Raw genomic sequence first — 26,732 nt, 5'->3', positions numbered from 1 at the left:
TATCACATGAAATTCCGAAGTTTACATTGCACATCATTTTAACTGCCAGCTGTGCATGTACTAGGAAATGGATTGTGCCGTGGTGCTGTAATAGCAAGGAAAATGTTTTAAATTAACCACAGAATAAGTTGCAGATACTTGTAAACTTTGAAATATAGAAAGTACTGCAAAATGCTTTAAGTAAACCTTGTATAAAGAGCCTGATGAACCTTGAATGTCATACTAGGAAACAGTAAATTACAATTAAACTTCGATAGTTTGAAAGCATATTGATTTCTTATGGCTATGGTTCTTTTCCTGCTACTGTATGGTAGCACTTGGCAAAGAAAGTACTGAATGCACAGTAGTATTATACACGCTTCAGTACAAGTCTTTACTTATAGGTGCCCAGTGACATTTTAATTATGTATGTTTATTTTGTGTATGCAACTACCTCATTAACTGAAACATTATTTCTCATAAAGCAAAGTAAAGTAAAAACACATTGTAAAATCTTACTCTATACCTAAATAATGAAATTTGAAGTACAGGTCTGTTAAAATACAAAATGGTTTGTTTTAGAGAAGTTTTTACATTTGATGGACAATTGAAATTAGTAAATGTGATAATCTAATCTGGGTTCTGAAGTGTTTTCTGATTATGTGTAAACTTTTTTTCTCCCCAAAGTGGATTTTACAGATTTGAAAACTCTAATTGTCATAGTTTTGTGAACCTGTCATGTCCAAGTGTGAACCTGTTGTGGGTTGAAAATTACTTTTATTTAGTGAAGGGTACATATTATTAGAATGAGGAGGAATTACTGATTTGCTGATTGCATATGCTTGTTGATATAGCCTGTTTATTATTATTATTATAACCTTTATTATGAATATTAGCTGTACTACTCATTAGATTAGTTCAAATCTTAGTAATCAAAGTATACTTCAGTGTTAATGTTTGCAGTGCAATATCTATTGGAATGTATTTTGTAATGTATATAGGAATAAAATGCATTGCTTTTGTCATTCCAATAGATAATGCATCACTAAGATTTGTAGAATAAAATGCATTATTACAAATATTTGTGATGCATCATCTGTTGGAATGACAGATGTAGTGCATTTTATTACTAAACATGTTTTTGATTCATTATTCAATGGAGTGACAGAGACATAGCAACTGGATGGACACTTAGACACTTATTCTTTTATTAAGACAGTTATTACTTATACCCAAAGAGACTAACACAACCCTTTTGACCTGACCCCCAACTTAGAATAATGGCCTATTCTCTTGGTTATCATACAAAAAAAAAAACAAGCTACTCAGTTATATAAAAATATGAAAGCTATTTTGGATTGTCTACATAAACTATCCATGGTTGACTAGAAACAGTTGTCTAAATGAAAGTTTCAGGCCTTATATGTAGTGGTTGCAGTTACTTTATAGATATTTTTACATTTGCTTTGCAAGTGAAATCCTATTTGAACATGATTATATAGTAAATGCAGTAGTCTGATCTAGGCTCTCAGTTTAGTCTGATTCTATGTAATTGGATTGGCAGACATAGGCTACTCAAGTAAATTCCCCCTTGAACCCCCAGTGGATTTTTCAGCTTTGTAAATTCTAATTGTCACATTGCATTTATCACAGTTTTGTGAACCTGTCATGTCCAACTGTAAACATGTTATTGGCTTCTATTTTTTTTAATGTATATATTTAGAGAAGCGTACATATTACTAGAATGAGGAGGAATTACAAATTTACTGATAGGATGTGTTTTTTGACATATCTTGTTTATTACTATTATTATTATTATTATTATTATTATAGCTTCTTTATATGAATACCAGCTATGCTTACCCATCTGAGATAAGATAAATTCTAAGTAATCAAAGTATACTTCATTGTTAACGTTTGCAGTGCAATAGCTATTGGAATGTATTTTGTAATGTATGTAGTAATAAAATGCATTGCATTTGTCATTCCAAATGATGGCACATCACTAAGATTTGTAGAATAAAATGAATTACTACAAATATTTGTGATGCGCCATATATTGGAATGACAAATGTAATGCATTTTATTACTGCATATGTTTGTGATTCATCATCTAATGGAATGCCAAAAACATATCAACCAGATGGACACACAGTGCTTTTACTAAGACAGATATTACTTATACCCAAGGAGAATGACACAACCATTATGACCTGACCCCCATCTTAGAATAAAGTTCCATTGTCTTGGCTATCACTAAAAAATCAGTTTTATAAATGTATGAAAGCTATTTTGGATAGTCTACATAAATCATCCATTTTCTTTCGGCTGCTCCCATTAGGGGTCATCATCTGTCGGCATATGGATTTGGCAAAATTTTACACCGGATGCCCTTCCTGACATAACCCTCCCCATTTATCCGGGCTTGGGACCGGTACAAAGAAACACACTGGTTTGTGCATCCTCTGTGGCTGAGTTAGTTACCAGGGATACACTACCCATTAATACTCCTATGCCTCCGTGCCATTTAAACACTAGTTTATTATGATTACATGTGATTAAAGGCTACCTGTGTCCCTAAAATTAAATTGAGCTGGTTTAAGGAGATGGATACATCTTTTGATTCACCAGGATGTGTGGGGAAACCCAAGTAATCCTAATCAAAGTTTATAGCATTTAGCAAAAAAGGGTTAGTCAAGCTTGTCAGCTGTATATTTAATGAATTATTTACATTGTGATCCCATTTCTGAGCAGCTATATATAGCTACACTAAAGTGTGTTTTCCATTAAGTTTATACTTAAACCTCATTTTACTTTATACCTACAGCAACGTACGATGCACATTTATATGAGTAATAGGGGCCTTTTTGACTGTAGACCATTCATCATAATCAGAAGCTTGACTTTGTCAAACCAGGAAGACAAAAACACAATTACTCTTTGCACCTTAAGTCACTGTCCCTGCTTTCAGCAACACCTTCATGAGACATTAGATTGGTTTGGTACTGTGACAGTTAGTGAGCCTAATTGTCTCCACCCAGTTTTAAACAAAATTCACTTGTGGTTGTCTGTAGACGTGTGTGTGTGTGTGTGTGTGTGTGTATATATATATATATATATATATATATATATATATAGACCCTGTCAATTACAAGAAACATTTCATAGATATGGATTTGGCAGTATCTGCCAAGTAATACAGAGTACACAACATGAGACATGAGTTTGGCCTTATTGGGGCTAATCAGGTGTACACACTTTTGCATCCCCTCATGGGGTTTTAACCTCAGATGTCAATTTGCACACACCTCAGATCTTTTTTAAAACTGTATTGCTTTGGATACATACTTTTTACCTTATATATTGTACCATCTTAGTTCTACTCTTATTAAGTTTCTTTTTATTAATTTTAAATTATTCTTTTTTAATTTACATTAAATTTAAATTATTTACAAGGCACATTTCAGTACATGTTGTACTTGTATAAATGTGTATGTGACAAATAAAGAATATTAAACTTGAATATATGTCTGATTATTTTCTTCTGTTGATGACACCAGGTAGGGGCTAAAAGCTCCAGAATAAAAGACTATTTTAAGATACATGATTTATTTTTTCTCCCTTTTCATCCCCTAGAGACAGTCCTTCCCTTACCTCTTTTTCTATCCCTGCCAGGGATGGTGCTACACATTTCCGGTTGGGAAGCCTGTCCATTTATCTTCGGCTTCCCACCTGGGTAAGGAACCCTTTTCTCTAGTCTGTCTCTTCATTTGGGGAGCTTTGTCTGGGAAGGATGTCTGGATACGACATCCTTTCCTCTCACTGCCTAAATGCATTTCTATCCACTTGGGGCTTACCATGCAGGTAAGTTATCTTTCCAACTCCTTGCTGGGATGCCCGTCCATATCGTGTGCCATCTACATATCTCCCCCCTCAGCTGAGCCCAACAGGGTGCAGCATCGAGTCCTGCGAGGGGTTAAGTGCAGTGCAGAGGCGGGCATCCAGAGTTCATAAGCACAGCCTGATCTGTGCAGAATGCACAAAAAGAAACATTGGGAGCACTTGCTGTCATCAAAGTGGTTCTGATACATGGGAGTAACAAGTGGGACATTATAAAATAGAAAACACCTTCCTCAGAGATCATCAAAACAGCTGGGGAACTGATTAATTCCTGCCTTTTCCTGTTCATCATACCCCCACGAGTACCCTTGATTGGACAGATCATCACATGATATGGGCTGGCACCTCTGATTGGCTGTCTCCCGTTAGGCAAGTAATTTCCAATCTCCCATTTTCTTATACGGCCTCTGGATTGTTTGGGACCTTCTGTTGACCGGAGACGGGCCCTTCACCATCTTTGTGGCCTTAACCATACTAAGCTTAATCTTGCCCTTTTCATTTTTATGTTTTGTGGGAGCATGTGCTACTTGACACCCAATCACATTACCCAGGATACCTTCACACTGCATCCCTATTGCCTCTCCAGATTGGAACTCAGGGTACACACATCTGAGATTTTTGGTACCGCCCTTGAAGATTTCAAAAGTTTTAAACTCCACCTTTGGGACAAATGGTTGTAGGGTCCCCTCAGTTTCAATAGGGGCCATTTAGCACTGTATTCCCTTTTCTTTTTCCAGCCTGAAATCCACTGTCTGAGTTGTAGCTTCAAGGACTGGAGGTTCAGGCAGGGACAACTTTGACATTATAATTGAGTGAGAGCTACTGGATTCCCATCACTTTTCTCTGGGTACATTTCACACCGCACTCCTTTATTCTTTACTATGCAGTGTTAATGGCAGTTTCTGTGGTGCCCAGGGCTGAAAGTAGCAACTTCAGTGGCTCCAACAGTTCCATAAGCTTTCCAGGGTAAATTGGCTCTTTGGATTTTTCCGTGGGTTGTTGGCAAGGGCTTCATGCATTTCAATCAACAACCGCCGAGTCAGATATGACAGCAACTTCTGTCTGAGGCTCCGTCAATGCTGATGATCATGGATGGGACTGATTCATCTCAGTGCTAGAATTTTGCAGCCGGAATCGGAACATTCATCCTGCTCCATCTGATCATCCCTAGGAGAAATTGGAGAGAGACCCGTCTTTTTGTTTGAAGCTTGGCTGGGTATTCGTCCAACACTGGCGGTTTGTCATTCCAGTCTCCATGATGGTTTTCGCAGGCATCCCTGGGAGTCCCCATGTAACTGTCCTCATTGAATAGCGTCCCAAGATTTATGTAGCTAGATCTACTGGAGTGCTCGTAGTCATGAGCTTGTCCAGGTGGGTTGTAAAATGATGAGTTAAGAGTAGCATTTTCAGTGCTGAAGAGGCAGGAGTCTGAAAAATAATTGGAATGATTCTCCAGCCAGGGCTGTTGCCCATTGGAAGTACTTTCAGGTCACATTGAAGTCCCACATAACAGGGAGTATATTTCTTGTGGCACCCCCAGACCCCAGCAGTGCTGCACTGCTGGACTACAATTCCCAGCTGGTTCCCATATGGCTACCGATATTGAGGGCTGTTGCCATCTACCGACTGGGGTGAATAAACAACCCCCGGAGGCGGACCTTGCCTGACTTCCTCTTCTATCCTGGCCAGTGCTGGTGCCACACCTGTCCATTTATCTGTGGCTTCCTGCCCGGGTAAGGACCCTCTTCTCTATTGGTTGGGCTGTCTGACCATCCACTTGGGGAGCTTTGTCCCAGTAAAACATCCCTCCCTCTCTCTGCCATGATGCCTTTCTGTCCACTTGGGGTTTTCCCATCCAGGTAAGGTATCCTCCCAACTTGTGTGTGTGTGTGTGTGTATGTGTGTATATATATATATATATATATATATATATATATATATATATATATATATATATATATATATATATATATATATATATATATATATATATATATATATATATAGTGGTAAGTGGCCCGGACACAGAAAGGCAGACACGTTCAAATCACCCAACACATGTTTAATATGCAGTTCCATATTTACAATAGTGCACAACAAACCCACTTCACCCCAAACGTCCAGGTCTCTCACACTATGCCTCTTTCTCTTCAGGCCACCTCCTTGCCTCCTCCAAGACCTTGTCCTTCTTCTCTCCTGACTCTAGCCCTTGTATGAAGGGAGGCGGCCCCTTTTATAATCTCCCGGATGTGCTCCAGGTGTTTCCCGGCAATCTTCCACCAACATACCCCAGTGTGGCGGAAGTGCTGGCTGCATCCCCGGAAGCACTCCATGTGTCCCTGCTCTTCTTCCCCCCGGCACTTATGGGTGTGGCATAAGTGCTGAGGTCCAGGGCTCCAAAGGCATAGGGGCACCCCATGGCGGTGACCGCGGGCCCCTACAGGGTTCAGCTTCAAAGCTCTGTACCTGTGGCTCCCAAAGGTACCAGGGCGATCGCCCCCACATGGTCTGGGGAAGGCGCAAGCCCTCCTCCTGGGCGTCCCAGCCGGGTCACCCATCCAGCCATCTCCGACAATATATATAAATAATCCATATATACACTGTATATTTAATTCACTAAGGCAAGACACCCATGGAAAACACGCCGGAAGGGGTGTGGATTCACTAAGCCACCGACAAGTAAGACACCTATGGCGCACGCAGGAAGGAGTCACGCCCACCAACTCCAAGAAGTAAGCAGTCTTTAAAAACCGAGTTTTCGGTTACGACGCATGACCGTGTGCACCATAGCAAACTGTTTTACACGCTACATACAGAATTTCGCATCCGCGACAAACATGCGTCTTCTTAGATGCTCCTGCAGGAACACGGAACGTCTACGTGAGTCACAGGTGCATCTGGACTGTGCAAAGACGACAACGACTCAAGTGACGAGATGGAGGTGGGCACATGAGCGATGGCGGTCCGCCAGTTTTCAGTCACAGACGATTGTGTGTTGGTTGGTTCCGTGTATTGTTACAATGTTGCTTTTCTTGCTGATTTATTACATTACCGATTTTTCAAATGTTAATTTTCTCCCTGTGCTTAAAAATCATTAAAAAAACAGCCTGATTATGTGCCGTATGGTACGCCGCAGGTTGGCTAGTATAATATATAATTGTAAAATTGACTCACTCACTTAAGAAAGAAAAACATTTCCTGTTTAGCTAACAAGCTGAAATTTGGCAGGGTGGTACATTCAGGGCACTTAGGTAAGCGCTAAGAAACATTTCAGTATATCAATATTTAGGAGTTACCCCCACACACAACAGAAAAACAAAACACCCCAAAATCTCAAAAATGCCTTGACAAATTTTATTGAAATTTTGTGACATTATAGAAATTAATTAACTACCACCTTTTTTTTTTTTTTGTTCAATATATATTAACATAAAGCTAACCTGCATGCTCGGCACTGAGAAGTGTGCTTTTTGCAAATGGAAGATGCAGCAGAAGTGATTGACAGGCCACACAAATAACACCAGTAACTAATATGTTTTGGTCAACTGAAGACCGAGCAAGATCCTGGACAGGAAAAAGAGATTTGATTACATTGTAAAAAGAAAGTTTAGCAAAGCTCAACAATTAGCAGGCACTGTTTTTTAATGTTGACTACTGGCACTCTTAGATGGATGCACTGACGTATCGTGTTGACTGCACAACACAGTGAATGCAGCGTCTCTCTATATATGTCTAAGCCCATGCCGCTTTTCTCGATTCCTATTCCTCCTTCGGACTACCGCGTTCCCTGCTCCTCGGTTCGTCCTGCTTCCTCTTCAAAACCAGTCCCACCCACACGCAGCCGATACGGCATTTCTCGATTCCTATTCCTCTTTCGGACTACCAAACGCCTATTCACAACTATGTCTTTCAAGAAGTGTTTCTTCTTGATTTCTGAATTCTTTTTTCTCTTTTCTCACCGTTTTCCGTTCCTATTCTTACACCGCCGTATGCTACGGCAGGTGTCAGCTAGTGTACTTTTAATTTTTACTTATAAATGCAACATTTGTTTTCTTAATACAGCAGAACCTCAATTTAACATTCCTATGTTTTAACATTTTCCAAATTTTACATTTGTGAATGGTGAGTACACAGAGTAGACGGTATCCATTTGGCAAGACAAGGTGCTTTTTTATTTTACTGTTAACTGAAATTAATTATCACAATTATAATAGCAAGGCAATAATCATCAATCATTAATTCTGCCCCAGTTGTGTACTCCTATTAAAGCATTCAATTCATTGCAAGAGCCACCTAATTGTGTAGTTTGTAAAAATCGATGCTGTATATAACAAGTTAAAGTGAACCATAGTATAGTCAATTATGATTAAGGAAGTCCGGATAGAGAAAATTTCCTCATGTACAGGTCCGCAGCATCATCATGTTTAAGTTGCATTATGATTTTTACATTACAGTTAATTTATATATTTTGAAGTAGCATTGCCATTGTATCAACATCTGCACTGTGTGAAGTCAATGACTCAAATCAAACGAAGAAAGTTCAATGCCATTTCAGCAATATTTATTTTCAGTGCAACTTTCGACTCTGGAGGGCTACATACAATAAAATTAGAAAAAATAAGTATAAGTAAAAACAAGTTGACTTTGACATTCAATTATAAATAATTACTTTCATAAAAATAATAAGTTTTAACATTTCAACAAAGAAAAAAAAAAGACTTGGCCTTATATAAAAATAAAATATATGAGTTTTTAATATGTGCACAACTGAACAGGCATAACCAGTTTCACAGTAAATTTGATCATCTTTAAATAACTGAACGTACCTTCTCCTCTTTCTTTCCCTCATATCCCACTACCTACTTTCTCTTGTTGTGAGAGAAATGAGCTCTTGCTTGGTCTGCCAGGATTTTAAATCTGGGCTGGAATGGTGTCAGTGCCATCCTCATGCATGTGTGAAGATTGTCATCACTGAATGTTTTTTTGTGACATCCCAAAATCCACGCATCTCTGAAGGAAGACTCATTAGTGAGTTGTTGGCCAGTAAATGAATGTGTTAAAATCCTCGTCGACCGATCATTAGTTGGCTTTAAGATCGCTTGTTTTCTGTAGCCTAACTGGCGAATTTAGTGGGTAACTTTTCTCAAATGTAATTTTGTGCTTAGTTTCATAGTGGTTTTTCACATTCCCACTTTTAACCAGATGAGCAGATGAGACACGGCTCTTTCAAGCTTCCTACAGATTAAAAGCCCGGTTTTCAGTGTCAAGCGTCTGCTGTTTATCAAAAGCCATGGCACATTGACTATTTCGTCGCTTTTCTCTCTCTTGTCTTCTCACTCCTGTATATTTTTCTCTCCATGTCAATGCCGCTGCCACAAGAGTGCCAGCTGTTATCACTCAGAATGCAGGTTTCCGCTCCTTTATTCAGTGAAGGCCTGCCTTACTCTGCCTGTGATAGGCTGACATTCTTGCCTTCACTTTGACCAATATCAGTCTTCATGCTTAAACCCAACCAACTTGAACCCACGAAGGCAATAAGTACTGGCCAATCAGAGACACGCAGGATGTCCCTTTTACTGAGTAGCGGTGTAGAAACTGTCAGAAAAGAGTTGCCGGTAAAAATGTAATCGCTGCCAAAACTAAATAAAACTCAATGATATGTCTGGGTCCGGACATAGCAGAGTCTGAGTCCAAACCCGGACCACGGTCTGCCTATTAGTGACCTGTGGTATAGTGTATACTGCTTTTGATCTACATTGCATCCGGAAAGGTCACCAGCTTGGTCGATAGGCACCTCATAGCACAACATCTTCAAACATAGGATAACAGTGATTGACAAAAGCAAGTCCCAGTTTCTATTATGAAAAGTAGACTTTTGTCCAGTCTGCATTAGTCCACAGCCGGTATTTCAAGGCCCTATTTTGTCCTTTAAGGAATGGCTTTTTTACTGCCACTCACTCTGTCAAACCTACAGCACAAAGATTCCACTACACTAGAAACTGAGGCTTGCTTTTTTGTCTACTGTTAAGCTGTGGTTGAAGCTGTTATCCTGTGTACGACACAGTACTCAGTGACTCTTGGATTTATTTTGCAATTTCTCTAAATGAAAGGCCTATAAGGATGCTCTGTCTCATTTCATTTGTTAATTGTTGTTTTCTTTCCATTATCACTAGAATATTTTCCCAGCAGTACTTCAGAGGTTGTAGTAACACAGTCTGTTCCAACTCTTCTTTAAGACAGAGTTTTTAAGTAATCCACAGAAGTTGGAACACCTGTGCAAATTGTTTGGTTCAGGTTATAAGGCTTCATTTACTTTAACTGCTGCAGAACATCTGTAGGTTGTAATCTATTAGTGGTTCCCTCATTTGTAATATTCTGATATTTCCATTTTTTCAGTTTTTGATAACCTAAACTTTAAATGTAAACCTCTGGCAGTTGACTGCTTACCTTTTCACCATTTTAGGTCATTCATTACATTTCAGCTGGTTAAACGTGAAGAAAAACTGGAAAGACTGAAATGTTCTAAAACTTTTGACTGGTAATATGTGTGTGTGTGTATTCTGTATGTATGTATGTATGTATGTATGTATGTATGTATGTATGTATGTATGTATGTATATGTATATATATATATATATATATATATATATATATATATATATATACACACACACAAACACACTGTGTGATACCCTTTCACTTTCTGCTGTTGTAGATTTAATTTAAAATGATGGATAAATTTGACATTTGTTCCCAATCTCCATTTGATAAGCCATAATGAGAAAGTGAAACTTTTTTCAAAAGGGTCTGCAAATTATTCATTGTATTCATTAAAATAGTGAAACTGTCTATTCTGGAAACATGCACAGAAGCAAAATAAATTGATGATAAAAATATTAATTCCCCAAGGCCTAATCATGCTCAAAGTAAACCAGTGTTGGTAATATACAGTCAAAGTAAAAAGTATGTGAACCCCTAGTAATTATCTGTATTTATGTCTATTTTCCATATAAAACATGGTTGTACTTCTGATATGTCAGTCACAATAATGAACAAACACAGTCTCCTATAACTACACACAGATTTTCAGAGAATATTTGACCATAATGAATAAATTATTCAAACTGTGAAACTGAAGGTTGGAAAAAGTAAGTGAACCCTAAGCTAATGACTTTTTAAAAAGCTCATTGCAGTCAGAATTTAGCACACCTGGAGTCCATTTAATTAAATGAGTTCAAAGGTGTGGCCTAGAATTACTTTGATTGATAAAAAACATAAAGTTTGAGTCTGAGCTTTTGACAAGAAGCATATCCAGATGGGAATCATGCCGCGCACAAAAGAGCTGTCTGAAGAGCCACGATCGAGAATTGTGGTTTTTTTTTATTAATTTTATTACAATCAAGTTTTTACAAAAAAAAAGAATTATGCTAAGAACAGATCGATCCCCACCCTTGAGAGAGAGAGCAAGCCAAACGGTGTAAAATTTAAGGCTTGTAAAAATACCTAAATCAACAAATTCTCTGTGCTTTATAAAATCATTTCAAAATATTACTGATTAGATCCTGCCATGTTTTAAAAAAAGTCTGCACAGATCCTCTAACTGAGTATTTGATTTTTTCCAATTTTAAATAATATAACACATCAGTTTCCCACTGACTTAAAAGAGGAGAGTTTGGGTTCTTCCAGTTTATCAGAATAAGTCTGCGTGCCAACAGTGTAGTGAATGCAATCACAATTTGTTTGTCTTTCTCCACTTTAAGACCCTCTGGAAGAACCCCAAACACAGCTGTTAATGGGTTAGGAGGGATTGTGAGTCCAAGACTGTCTGAGAGGTAATTAAAAATTTTTGTCCAGAATAATGTTAATTTGGAGCAGGCCCAGAACATGTGACCTAGTGAGGCTGGGGCTTGGTTGCAACGCTCGCAGGTTGGATCATGCCCTGGAAACATTTTGAGAGTTTTAGTCGAGACAGATGTGCTCGATATATAATTTTGAGTTGTATAATTGTATGCTTTGCGCATATGGAGCTTGAGTGAATTCTCTGCATTGCTACTTTCCACTCCTTTTCTGATATATTAATTGAGAGGTCATTTTCCCAGTGTCCTCTTGGATCTTTGAAAGGAAGGGATTGTAAAAGGATTTTATATATTGTAGAGATGGAGTCTAACTCCTTGAAATTGAGCAATAATTTTTCCAGCGTGGATGAGGGTGCAAGATGAGGAAAATCTGGAAGGTTCTGTTTAACAAAGTTCCTGATTTGAAGATAGTGAAAGAAATTTGTAGCTGGAATGTTAAATTTGGAATGTAATTGTTCATAGGATGCAAAGACGTTGTCTATATAAAGATCTCTAAGCAAGTTAATTCCAATTTTTTTCCAGATATTAAAAACTGCATGTTTGTGAGGGTTGAAAGAGGTGGTTCTTTTGCAGGGGTGCCACAGAAAGAAACTTCTCCGTCTTAAAATGCTTTCTAAATTGGTTCCAGATTCTAAGTGAGTGGAGCACAATTGGGTTATTAGTGTATTGCGATCGAGAATTGTTAATCTACATAAGGCTGGAAAGGGTTACAAAGTCATCATCAGAAAGATTTTAGATGTTCATCAGTCTACTGTTAGGCAGGTTGTCTATAAACTGAGACAATTTGGTATTGTGGCAATCCTGCCTAGAAGTGTGCACCCTGCCAAGATGACCCCAAGAGCACAGCGCAAAGTCAGCAGTGAGGTAAAGGAAAACCCTAGAGTGACAGCAAAGAACTTGAAGAAGTCATTAGAACTGGCTAACATCTCTGTTCATGAGTCAACTATATGCAAAACATTGAACAAGAAAGGAGTCCATGATAGGACCCCAAGAAGGAAGCCACTGCTATCAAAAAAGAACATTTCTGAACGCCTAAAGTTTGCGAAAGAGCACTTGGACACTCCACAATGGTACTGGGAAAATGTTTTATGGAGTGATGAAACCAAAATTGAACTATATGGGAGGAACAAGCAGAACCTCATTTGGTGTAAAAAGGGCACTGCATATCAACATCAAAACATCATCCCTACAGTAAAAGTGTAGTGGAGGGACTATCATGATTTGGCCTGGTTTGCTGCATCAGGGCCTGGACAGCTTGTCATCATTGAGGGGAAAATGAATTCACAAGTTTATCAACAAATTCTCCAGGATAATATGAGGGTGTCTGTCCATCAACGTAAGCTCAGAATTGAGGCTGGGTGATACAACAGGACAATCACCCCAAACATTGCAGCAAATCCACAGCACAATGGCTTCAGAAGAACAAACTCCACCTTTTGGAGTGGCCCAGTCAGAGCCCAGATCTCAATCTTATTGAGATGCTGTGGAATGACTTGAAGAGAGCCATACACAGAAGACAACAAATAAATATGGAAGAGTTAAGGCAGTTCTGCCGGGAAGAATGGGCTAAAATTCCCCCCCACATGATGTGTAGGTCTGATCTGCAGTTACAGGAAGCACCTGGTTGAGGTCATTGCTAAAGGAGGGTCAACCAGTTATTAAATCCCCAAGGTTCACTTACTTTTTCCGCTACCACTGTGAATGTTGAATGCATTTGTAAAATAAAGACATGAAAGTTGAATTTTTTGTGTGTCATTGACTTAAGCTCATTGTGTATACCAGTACCTGTGATTTAGGTGAAGGTCAGATCACTTTTTATGACCAATTCATGCAGTAAACCAGATAATTCCAAAAGGTTCACATACTTTTTACTTTGACTGTATGTGCCTGCAAAACATTTCAAATATATTACTGTTAAAATAAATACTAAGGTAAGGAATATACAGTTCAGTAAAATAGATTCTCTTTACAAGTTGGACCTTCTACTGTAAAACGCTGGTTCAGAAAATTAATATTCATGTTTTTCCATTCTTCAAAATCTAAAATTAGGTGGATGGTAGGTAGTTTTACTTTGGAAGCATTTTTCTTTATTAAGTGTGCTGCTTTTTACTCCAATTAAGCCACCAAATAAAGCATCAATACACAAAAGGGCACAAAGAAGAGTGCAGTTGTGATTTACAGCTCATGTTGCTGTACTGCTTTTTGTTTTTAAACATACTGATTAACCCTGTCAGTATAAGACATGATAAATATTTAAATCAAGTAGAAATATACAATCCTACAGGTGCCTAGATTAAATAATGACTGAGAGCTTTATTATTTTGTTTTGGACCACAACATAAAAATACTTCATTTGAAGTTAGTTATATAAAAAAGCATACAGGAGATAAAAATTGATTTTAAGTTGGTTGAAACACTTTTATTGGAATAAGATTTGTGATTGGAGATGGGGCTTTACTTGGTGTTAAGGGTGAACCTGTAAAAAGAAGACAGGATCATTTCCCTTTGTGTCAGCATGAGAACAGTGTAATCTTACTGTATGGCTGTAGCTCCTTCTCACTACTGATCTGAGTTCAGTGTCTAGGGGGAGGGGTGCCCGCTTCATTCACAAACAATGTTATTGACTTGGGAAGGCCAGTGATGTCATTATGATGTCAATGCCCTTAATTGTAATCCTACACATACTTGCTTATTAGAAGCAGTTCGTCTAGAAAAGAGCCAGAGAGAGAGCTGCTTTGTATTGAATTGGAAATATGGCAGTAACAGGAGATGAGACAGATGCAGGTACAGTATAACAATTTTGTGTGTTTTGCTATGTGCTTTTTTTTAATCCTTCTACACAAACCCCCGTCTTTTAGCTGTGTTTGTTCAGTTCCCCTGCCCTTCCTTGTTGACAGTGTGCATTTGTACAGTATTTTACTGAAGTAACTTTTCTGCATTGTTTTGTATTTTTTAAGTACTCAGGTTTGTTTCTGGCTAAAATGTGGGTGTGTGCACATGCTCTTTGCACTAATAGCTGTGTTAGAAAAGTAAAAAAAAAGGCTTAAAAAAGCAGAAGGCTTAAAGTTTGAGATATACTCATTAGAAAATAACCCATGCTGCCAGTTGAGCAAGAGGAGAATTTTCGTTTTGTTTTATTAAATGTAATTTGCAGTTTTTCTTTTTCTTTTAAGCTGGTTTGCTTAATCTTGGCAGACAGTGCTCCTGTTGAAGTGCTCATTCAGTGTTGGCGGTGACAGCACCTCCTCGAGCGTCACTGTGTTTCCTGGAATCAGACCTAAGCAGGGAAAATGTAAATGTTAAGCGGCAAGCTGCATGTGCATTGACGTCAGTCTCCAGTCTAGCTGTGATTACAGGCAGTTCCTTTTTAAAGGGGCCACTGACTACTGAATTAATCATTAGCTTTTGAGCTTTTCTTGAAGGGATTTTGGAGTTTACAGCTTTAGATTTCAAAACCAATCATTAACTAATCTTTTCTCTTGCATATTAATGCATAGATTACAGTATATGTTTAAGTAAAGTTATACTCAAATGTGCAATTTATAAGTAATCCAGACTTTACAGCATGTTATTTGTGCACTTTTAACTGCTTTTTAATTATTTTATTTATTTTTTTATTATAAGAGCTTCCAGAACACTGTGCCTTTAGCTTCTTTCAACATGCATGGAGGCTTTGAGATTTCTTTGGTTGTGTCTGGTTTCTTTAAAGTAGCAAAGCATGTTTTTATTCAGTTCACAGATTTGGGGGACACATATTATCTACTCCTGGTCTTTAATGTACAAAATGGTTGGCAGGCAGTGTTACTTGAGGCTTCAAACCCTGATTGTGTGTTTCAATCCTGAAACTGTACACAGTATAAGTATGAGGGAGTCACTTCACCTGCATAACTCTTAAAATCATTCAATAGAACATGATGGAAAAAGATTAAAATGTTATGAGCCCTAAATCTGCTAAGAATTTTTGACCCATTATTAATTTATACAATAGTTAATGTTTTGCTTCAGGTTGTCAATGCGTAATTGAGACACATGAATTAGTGCTGTCGCCATAAGGTTTCAAAGAAAGACTTTTCTTCTGAGTTAGTTACAGTCTACATAGAATTTGTTCTGATCTTGTTAGTGTGTGTGTGTTTATCTTTCTTTTCCTCCAGTCATTCCAGTTTTTCTTCTACAATTATATGACCTGCAGATTAAAATAATTGATGCCATTGACTTGTTTCTCTGTGTGTGTGCGTGTGTGTGTGTGAGTGCGAGTGAGTGAGTGCGTGCGTGCGTGCGTGCAATACACTGACATCATTTTAGGGTTGGTCCCTGTCTTATCTTTGATGCTGCCATGATAAGGCTCTGACCACTGCATATCTGTAATAAAATTTAGGTTAAAAATAAGATGTGAGAATAACAGAGTTGTTTATGTAGAATTTAATGCACTGCATTTACTGTTAAACATATACATATATTTTTATATATATTATAGTAAATAATGTTAAATCAACTAGAAATTATACATAAAAGTGACAAATAAAGTACAACCAAAAAGTACAGCCTTTGGTTGTTGCCCAGAGTAATTCAACTCAGTTTTCTTGGTAAGGACAGATGTTAGAGATACAAGTTGAATTAATAGAGAAGAGCAGAGTGCAAACAGTTACTTTTGTGGAGGTTTTCCTTTTTGGTAGCTTATTATGTGACATAAGGCTGGGATTGGGTTTTGATCTGAGTTCTGACTGATAGAGCAATCCAAGTTGATATTCATAAGTTTCAGCCAGAATGATAGAGGGATATAGTAAATAAGAAACAGGTATTGTCTGTAATAGAATGTTTTGACACTTCTGTAAAATTGTCTTCTCTATTACAAGATCAACGGAAACTGCTATGGACAGTTTTATTTGCTTAATTTTAATAACATCAAACTATTTCTAACTCAGTGGGTTGCCATGTACATGTGCCTAGGTAAATGTAGGTATATACTGTGTGTGTGTGTGTGTAATTTTTATACAAACTAATTAGATCAGGTCGTTCTATTGTCAATCTTAATGTATAAATACTTTAATTAGAAAACCTTTTTCTGATAACAGTGAAAGTTTCTTTTGCCCTTTACTGGTTAGATTTTGCTTAACAATACCTGATTTTTTTGTATTTAGTATACTTAAATTAATTAATAATAATAATCCAAGTAAATGTGGTATATCTTTCTTTTTGTTGATTAATCTGTGGAAAGCACTTTGAGCTGCATGTAAATGTATGATAAGGTGCTATGTATAAGGTGATATATAAATAAAGTTATTACTATTATGTTTTTGCCATAAGAAGACCATTTGCATAACCTAAATCTTAGAATCCGAGTCACTAAGGTGTAATCATCAATTAATTTTAATTTATTGTCATTATACCTAAGAATATAAAAAAAAAATGCTCAAAATTGAAATTGTTAATGTAAGTGGTTACCTGATAGCAACTTGGTAACAGGTAAAAGTGACGATTGTATTGGAGTTAATACAGGGTGGTCCAGATCTAATTATGCAGATCCAGATCGTCTGGATGACTTTGATTTATGCAGGGACGATTCCAGTTTGGTGCGGAGACGATTCTTCTTGTCGTCAGTTCCCACACTTCTCAATGGTCCGGGATTTTTCGGGTGATTTTCTATGTAATAAACTTAATAAGTTATAGCATAATAAAAATTGCATAATTAGATCTGGACCACCCTATAGTTTAATGCACAGATACCTGAAGTGATACTGTTATTGTAACAAGAAATACTGGCATGTCATACATGATGATGTTTTACACATATTCTGACATTTTATGGCTTATGTTTGAAAAACTTAGATGTATGTTTTTAAGGCACCAGGAGCAGAGCTCTCAGAAGAAATGAATTTATTAAGCAAATTAATGTCTGACCATTTTTATTTTAGTTACTAGACTGATTTTTTTTTCACCATTTGTGGACAGATGAGACAGATTTAATGGATCCCTCTGTTAAGTTTGATTTAAATTAACATGTTATTATATGTATTACATAGTAACCTGTATAAGAACTTATTTGATTTGATTCTTTTAACCGTATAAACTTAAAAACTAAGACTGTAGTTCATGAATTTGAGATTTAATAGATATTACAATTTAAACTGCAAAGGGACAAACATTTTAAACTTAGTGTATGTTTTTTTCTTTAGCCTCAGGTGATATGCCAGCTTACCAGATTCGTACCCCAACTTCAAATCTGCCCCAGGGAGTTGTAATGGCAGCCTCGCCTGGATCAATACACAGTCCACAGCAAGTTGCAGAGGAAGCAACACGGAAAAGGGAACTGAGGCTCTTGAAAAACAGGTACAGCAAATGAAAAATGTTACTTCGTCAAATTTTATTCTTAATTGTTTTGGCATTACAGTTAAGTTAAACATGAAAAACTCAAACTCTAGAATTCTAAAGCATCTTGAATATCCTGTGTTGTTATATGATTTATAAGGAATTTTCACTTAACTGTTTATATATACTGTGAGCTGCTGTTTACAGATTTATATGTATATTTATTATATATATGTATGTATATGTTTATTTCTTATTTTGTATTTCTTCGTTTTTAGAGAAGCTGCAAGGGAATGTCGCAGAAAGAAGAAAGAATACGTCAAATGCCTTGAAAACCGAGTGGCTGTACTTGAAAACCAAAACAAGACCCTTATCGAGGAACTCAAAGCTTTAAAAGACCTTTACTGCCATAAAACTGACTAGCCAATAGTCAAACCCTGACAACAAAAGACTAATACAAGTGTGACAGGAAAGCGAATACACAGACTGCAATAAAGATTGTTTGGGGCAGCATTTTTTTCTTTTTACCACATCGCTTTCTTTTTATGCTTATATTTGAAAATGAACTCTTGACTTATAATCATCACTTTTACAGAAACAGTTTGCCATTTTGGTCTTTGGCTGGTTTGCTTTGAAGCATATAATATTTTTGCATAGATACTGCATCATTTGCTGACCCCTGCTAATGCTCATTGTTGAGTACCTGCCAAAAGAACATCTTGTTGGAAAAAGAGGGATGGCTGATGTCTGTGGAAAGTGGAAAGTAAGGAGTCTTAAGTGAAGTTTGAAAGACATTTACGATGAGATTGTGAATTGTCTGCCTTTTTATTAATGAAACACTCTTTTTGTGAGTGGTAGAAATATGCTGTTTTCTTCTCACCTTTAATTATATTACATTCCTCAGATCTTGCAGCGTACTTGTTTACCTTTTAATTCCTGTAAGAAAAAAGCAGAAAAGATCAATAAACGTGTACAATATGTGTGAAAAAGAACATGCACATTTCCTAAAAATACTTAATGAATAAATGAATATTTTATATGTGTTACCATGAATATTTACTATTTTGTCAAAGTATGATGTACTGTTATTCTTACTGTTAACACTGTTGTTAAGTAAATATGAGTAATACATATTCTTTATAAAAATTCATTCATATAGTTTAAAAAAAAAAATACTAACTTAATTCATACACGGTAGGTTACAATTTACTTCTAATGTAGTACAATCAACTTGAGTCCTTGCACAAATCAGAATAATTTTCAGATTCCTTACAGTTACTACACCCTGGTGCGATGCAGCATGTTTGTACTTTTAATTCAGCCTGTGAAAGCCTAAACAGTGATTTGATTTGAAACAATACAAGGCTTGATTTTTGACTTGTATATTGTTTTTATTATATGCCTGTTTAAAGCAATAACATTGTTTACTCTGTGTTTGCCTGTTCTGCATTTGATTTCCCAAACAAAGTTATATTGGGGCCAAGTCCCTGTGTGTTATTAAGTTCTGCTGCTATGCTGTGATCTCCAGACTCTTCTCTTCTTTCTCAAGTGTTGATTCAGCAGTAATCAATAATGAAGTTATTTAATGTGCCGTTTAATAAATGATTACTTTCTTATTTAATATATTTTTCATTTAAATATTCGCTTAGGAAATGTGAAACAGTTGATATTGGAGAGGAAGAAGATGGAACATTACCAGCAGGAGTCAAATATGTAGATTTACACTATATATTTACAGTCCTTCTAAGGTAATCATCTTAACAGTAATAAATGATTTCAGAGTGTCAGATAACATGTTAAACGTCCATCCAGTATTGAACTCCATTTGTCCAAGTCAGAAATAAAGGTGCAATAACTTTTTTGCATTGCCTGCAAGGTAGGTACCAACCCGGACCGTGCACCTGTGTATCAGAGGGCACATACACTCAAACAGGGCCAGTTTGTTTGGGCTAACAGTTTGTTAGAATGTGAGAGGAAAAGTTGTATAAACATGGGCAGAAAGGTACAATGGTGTATGTTTATATAAATACCTATTTATTGTAGCCCTTTGCAATTTTTTTTGTAAAACTATTTTGACACATTTTTCATTAACATTAAGCTTATTGTTGATAGAGATCATTTTTTGGAGACCAGTTTTTCCATTGTAGAGAGCTAGAATTTGAAAACTTATTTTAACAGCACTGGGCCCAAGGCAGGAAAGAACATCATGCTATCACTTGCCTACTCAACCCCACAATTACTTGGGATCTTGGAGCTGCCAATAAACACAAAATGCACATCTTGGAAACCAGACAGAAAAGACACCAAGATGAAGAAAACATACAGCCTCCACACAGTGGCAGATTGGGGAATTTACGCCAGATCCCAACAGCCACAGGCAGAAGTGGTAACTTGCATTACAGGAATTCATAAACGAGTGTTTAAGGGTTTATTATGTGGGGCAGTACATTTCTGGTTCTGACTTAAAGCACAACAAATAAAATGAAAGAAATCAACAATTAAATTTGATGCAGACAAGCTGCTTGTTCAACCTTAGGGAAATGGTAGTGCTGAAAATATAGTATATGTAACTTTTAAATTTTTTATGTTTAATTAATCCACAAGATGATGGTTTAGGTTTTGTTATTATAGTGTGAATGTTATTAGCTTGTTCATTGTTAAATCCACAAGATGAGGGGTTCAGGATGTTGTTATGGTTTGAACATTATTAGCCTGTTTAGCATTATCAGGTGCTCTAAAGTCATGTTTACCACTAACACTACAGTAATTTTAAGTAATAAGTAATAAGATTTCCCTACAATCACTTACTGTTCAGAGGGTGATAAAGAAAATGCACCTTACTGAATTACTTGGGCCTATAGTATTTCTCAGTAACACTAGCTAACTTCTAAAGCAGTGGTTCCCAACCTTTTTTGGCCATTCTACACCTAGGCCTCTCTAAAATCATGATGTCCCCCCACTGTAACATATTCTTATTATTACCTGTTCAAAAAGTGAACTCCTACTCACGTGGAGGAAGCCCATATGTCATTAATTTGGTCTAAATAAGCTTCCAAAGAATATGAAAACAAAAGAGGGAAAGGATAGTACTGACAAAGAAATCACGAAGAAATTGTTAAAAATATATAATATGAAGTAATATGAAAATACAGCAAATACAGTTTTGAAAACATAAGAGACGTGATATTCATAAATATAAAATAACTTTGATGACAGCTTTTATGTAATATTTTGATCATTTTATTTTTTTGTTATATTGCAAAATTTTATAATCATTGTTACAATTCATATTATTTTAATGGTAAAAACTATTTCTAAGTACAAAAACCCAAGCCGGTTATAAAATCATAAATTAAAGGGTTCTTCAACATCCCTTCTATGTTTATATAAATATATAAATATCTCTGTAAAAAATAAAAATTATTTATTTAATATTCTATAATTTTTAACAGTGAATTTCTTTTTTTTTTTTCTTCATTTTATAAATTGTTTAACATACCTAAATTCTAGAATTGCCCCCCTAAAAAATCTAATTGCTGCCCACGTTGGGAGTCACTGGTCTAAAGTGATGATAGATGTCTTTTTTGTTGTCCAGCAATAATGCACCACTAGCAAGAAAAATTGAAATATTCATATAGTATTCAATAGTAATACTTAAGTAATAGAACTACCTTTAAGGAAAGTGAATCAAGTAAAATGAAAAGTGTCAAATTAGAAAATCACACAATGCAATGTGTTAACAAATCTTAATATTGATTATATTATTAAATATGCAGTAAAATCTCTTTTGTGTGTACTTAAAAAAAGTTCTTCCACACCTAAAATAATTCACGCTAATTATTTTGCATGTGACTCAAATTACAGTCACAAAAGTATGAGCCAGGTAACTGCAACTTGAAGTTGTGACATGCATTTGAAAACTTTAATAGATTTTTCATATATGCAAATATCCGTAAAGTGGGGGACCTTGTATTGTAGATAACAATGAGCAAACCATTGTGCATTGTATGGCCTTCTCTGGAATTTTTCTAGTGCTGCTATATTTTTTTTTGTAGCCTTAAGACCAATACTGCAGGTGCAACCTCACCAGTGTGTTATAAAGATTCAGCATCACCTCTTTTGACTTGTACTTTACACATTGTGTTATATATATTCAAACTTAACATTTTTACTTCCTAAATGTAAAACTTTACATTTACTTACATTAAAACTCATCTGCCACAAATTTGCCCAAGCCTGTGTGCTGTTAAGCCCCTCTGTAATGATTCAAAGGATTCTTCATTATCTTCTAATCCATCTTGCTTGGTATCATCTGCAAACTTAACCAGCTTGTTGTTCATATTTTTATCCAGATCATGTATATATATTAAAAATAGCAGAAGCCCAAGCACTGACCCCTAAGAGACATCACTCAATTCTGACTCACGCTGTAACCCTTAGCTTCTGGTGTTTTAGTCAATTCTGTGCCCATCTACAAACAACACCCTGAACTCTCAACTTATTTTAGTTTGATGCCTAATCTCTCATTTGGGGCCCCTTATCAAACGCTATCTGTCTAAAGCAGATGGCTTGCTAGTAGTTCGGGACAAATCAGGACTCAATTTGTAATAAGAAAGGCACAAGAGAGGCAGATGTACAAAAAAGGCATTTTTTTATCCTACAATATTAAAAAAAAAAAAAGAAGTTGCTGATGTAAATGTTTGCACAAAAAATATATAATCCAGAGACAAAACAATTCACATTATGAAAACACAAAGAAGAAAAATAGACTATGTATAACACAGAGGCTCTTACTTTGATGTATACGCAGTCACTTTTAGTTCAGGTAAGGGTATTAGCAGCCTTAAAATAAAACAAAAGTGGACTGTTGTTTCAACCCATGTCAAAAGTTCAACTCCTCAAAACAAAACAAAAAAAAAAATGCGGGAGCCATTTGTGGTTCTGAGGAGCCACAAGCCACTCCTTAACATCCACCAACTGGTCAGCCACTTGGCACCTCTGAGCCTGGTACACCTCGCACACTCTAACCCCTAACTCTATCCGATCGATCGCCCCAACCTTCCCCCTCTTGTGGCCACAACTGTACTCATAAAGATGTCTTGATTCCCCTGGTCAGGTTGCCTACACACGGGGAGGTACCATTTTGGGCCTGCTGGGGGAATTACACACCTCTAACAAAAATCAAAATATCCAACAGCAAAATACACATTTAAATAATTAAAAAAAAACATTTTTACCTGACCTTGAGGTTACTAAGACCCAAAAGAAAACATTACAGTACACATGCACTATTAATCCAAAATGAACCCACCTATAGCTGTCTTTCAGCTTTCCCAGACACCAGCACCACCTTTAAAACACTGGCCGGTAGAAGATGGAAAACGATGCGCGATGATCGTAGCTAGGATGAATACTGGAATATCCGAAAAAAACAACCTGCCGGTAAGTCCAAAACCTTGTTAAAAAAATTTTAATGTGAATCTTGCTGTTCTGTATCTGACTGTACTATACTGAGCATCCTGGTGAGGCTATAGCATCACACACCCATTACTCAGACTCTTTTGATATTTTGCATTTGAGAGAGAAGGTCTGCACATTTATTTTGTTTCCCTTGGACATACTTCAGCTTGTACGGTTGCAAGGACAAATACCACCGTGTGATTCGAGCGTTGAAGTCACGCATCCACGCTAGCCATGGTCTGACTCCACAACAAATTGATGACCCAACAAGTAATAATTCAATGAGTCCACGGCCCCCATAACTGCCAGTGCCTACTTCTCAACAGTGAAATATCTCATTTCCCTAGGGAAATGCGACTTATATAGACCACAGGGTGTCTATCTTCTCCCTCACGCTACAGCAATAAAGCATCCAACCCCTCTCCACAAGCATCTGTCTGCAAACAAAAAAGGTAAATTATAATCTGGATATTTCAATACAGGGTTACAACATATTACATTCTTGAATTTAACAAAATATTTTTCACATTCTTCAGTCCATTTTACATGATTGGGCTCTTACTTCTCTAATAAGAGGGATGGTAATCTCTGAAAACCGTGGAATGGACCTCCTCTTCCATCCTACCAGCCCAAGAAATGACCGCACCTGTCTTTTGGTGTTAGGCCACGAACAAACCCAAATAGCCTCCACATTGTCCGCCTGAGGTTTTTCAATTGTATATTACAATGCCATCAATATAAGTTCAAGTGCAAGATTTGGCTTCTCTCAAATCAATACAAAAAGGCATGACGGTGAACTGATAAAGTCCACTAGGCACTTTAAATGCCTTAAAATGTAGTTGGTCCCAGTTATTCTACCAGTTAGTCCACCCTAGGCATATGCAGAAATATAGTATAGTTTGGAATGATCCACACAAAAGTAAATTTGTCCATTCTTTATTGAGACCAGTAGTACTGAACTACATCACTCACTGGTTGATGATTCCACTGTACCTAATTGGAGCATGGACTGTAACTCCTCCTTTAGCATCTGCAGATGAGCTGGAACTCTGCTGCACGTCTGTCGTACGGGACCTGGAGAGGTGAGGCAAATAGCATGTTCTATTAGTCCTATTTTGCTGAACAGCTGCTCCGGAACAACTGCTTTTAACTGTTTCCTGTTGATCCTCAGAAAGATGGTCCCACGCAGGTGGATTGACAGAAAATGATGTTGCAGGCATCATCTGGATTTGTTTAATCAAAACCTGTACTTCGGGGTTAGCTTTTTCCTTCCACTCTTTCAACAGGTTAATATGGAGGAATTTGTACTTATTTCTAGGCTGGTCTGGCATAAATATTTCCTAATTTGTGAATTTCCCCTTGGGATTAATAAAGTATCTATCTGTCTATCTAATTTACAGGACCTTTTTGTGAAACAATCTCATATGGGCCTTGCCATTTTACCAGCAAACTCTTAGCTGATAGGGGCAAAAGTAATAAGACTTTCCAACAGGATTGAAAACTACAATTACGAAAGGCTTAATCGTACCAGGATTTCTGCTTCTTTTGTGCCTACAACATGTTCTTTTTAACCAACTCGGACATTGTTGACAATTGATCACAATAAGAACCTAACTTAAAATATGCATTTGTTCTAGTGTGCTGCTATTTTCTAATGCTTCTTTCAGCACAGCCAAGGGACCTTGAACATTTCGCTGATAGACCAATTAGAATGGCGAGAATCCTGTGGAAGCAAAGAGTAAGTATGGCAGCCATTGATCCCAGTTTGCCACAGTGTCAGACACAAAATTTTAGCATTTACTTTACAGTGGTATTGAAGTGTTCAACTAGGCCATCAGTTGGTGGGTGGTAAGTGTGGTTCTCAAACCCTGAATCCCTAATAAGCCCCCATGCCGGTTAACATTTCCCTAGGGATGCTGACTATGGAAAACAACTGAACTAGGGCATTGGCAATCTGAGTAGCCTTAACCTTTTTCAGTAGGAACACCTCTGGATATCTTGTTGCATAATCACATAGGACCCTAAACTCTAGGTAATATCAATTGTTTGCCATGCTCATCCTGGTGGTAATGAACACCCTGGTCTAACACAAAGGTTTCCCCTGTAACTGACTGGTGTTTCTTTTCTGCCAGGACTGCACACTGGGATCACCACATTGCAAAGCCCCAACCTCCCCTTTAACAAAAGGTGAGCGGTCTAGATCTTCGAGGGCAAGAGTTATGCCAGTAACTAGGGCAGGTGTGGCCAAAACGTTTGCCTGTTTCCGTTGTCTTTGCATCTTTAGGACTGTACTCTCATTCCCCTGGGCAGTAGGCAAAGTGCTCCAGTCTACCTGGTCACTTTCAGCTGCTTGAGCCCTGGTCATGACCGGTGCTTTCTGAACCAGGCTCTGCTGCAATATGCCATCAATAGTTGGCACATCCAGCCCAAGCATGTCATCCACTACTCCCACTGACATTGTATACATCTGGCCTTATATCTCAATGCACACTTTCACTAGAGGATAAGAAACCTCAACTTTGTGGACGCATTTTAGGACCACATTCCTGGACGTCGAAAACAATTTGTCATCAAGAATATCCCATCTCACTAGGGTTTGGGTACTGCTTGTATCAATCAAAGCTGTTCTGGTTTGACCAGCTATTTTTACTTTAACTTTTTCTTGGGTTTTCTGCGTTGCCTTTGAAAGAATTGGACATGGTACATAACAGAATTTGTTTTCTTCACACCCTGCACTACTCTTGGCCCTTGGACACTGTATTTTCTTGTGACATGTCTGTCCACACACATAACATATTACACTGGCTAAACCACCATCCCTCCAGTTTTTAGAGGTAAGAGAAACACAACCTACTACGACCTTGAATGCACCAGGAAGGACTGGCTAAGTTGTTGGAGCCCTACCAGTTCTTATCCCTTTTTGTGGGCTCCTGGGATGGCCTTGAGTGTTTTTTGGAGACCTCTGCCAATTCTGTGGCTTGTCATGAAGACTATGCTCAATGTTCTAAAATCCAGGTCCTCATCTCCTTCCATCACCTGCAAAAACTGCTCTAAATTAATTCAGTCAGTTATCTTCTCTTTGTTGTGTTGTTGGGGCTTAAGCTACCAAATACACAGATCTTTTAATCTGGCTTGTAGCGCTAATGGGATTTCACCCTCCTTCCAATCAGCACTTCTAAACCAAAGACTATAACTCTATACTGATCTCGAATATATTCAATTTAGCTCATA

At 37.2% G+C, this 26,732-nt stretch overlaps 1 protein-coding gene across 3 annotated transcripts in view; it reads left to right on the top strand.

Annotated features, from left to right (window-relative positions):
* Positions 1-19,662, top strand: part of LOC120529615 (cAMP-responsive element modulator-like) — a 67,102-nt gene extending 47,440 nt beyond the window's left edge. For 2 of the 3 annotated variants that reach the window (XM_039753559.1, XM_039753558.1), the window contains 2 exons: positions 17,909-18,062; positions 18,320-19,662. In XM_039753559.1, coding sequence (XP_039609493.1) covers positions 17,909-18,062; positions 18,320-18,464 — 299 coding nt within the window. In that variant the 3' untranslated portion in view covers positions 18,465-19,662. Of the gene's footprint in view, positions 1-14,413; positions 14,520-17,908; positions 18,063-18,319 lie in introns of those variants that run through there. The other variant, XM_039753561.1, reaches the window with a different exon arrangement.
* Positions 19,663-26,732: the final 7,070 nt, after the last annotated feature.

This window comes from Polypterus senegalus, chromosome 5 (assembly GCF_016835505.1).
Source record: "Polypterus senegalus isolate Bchr_013 chromosome 5, ASM1683550v1, whole genome shotgun sequence".
NCBI classification, from domain to species: domain Eukaryota; kingdom Metazoa; phylum Chordata; class Cladistia; order Polypteriformes; family Polypteridae; genus Polypterus; species Polypterus senegalus.
Note: the sequence above shows the minus strand (reverse complement) of the source record. Positions and strands in the feature narration are given on the sequence as shown.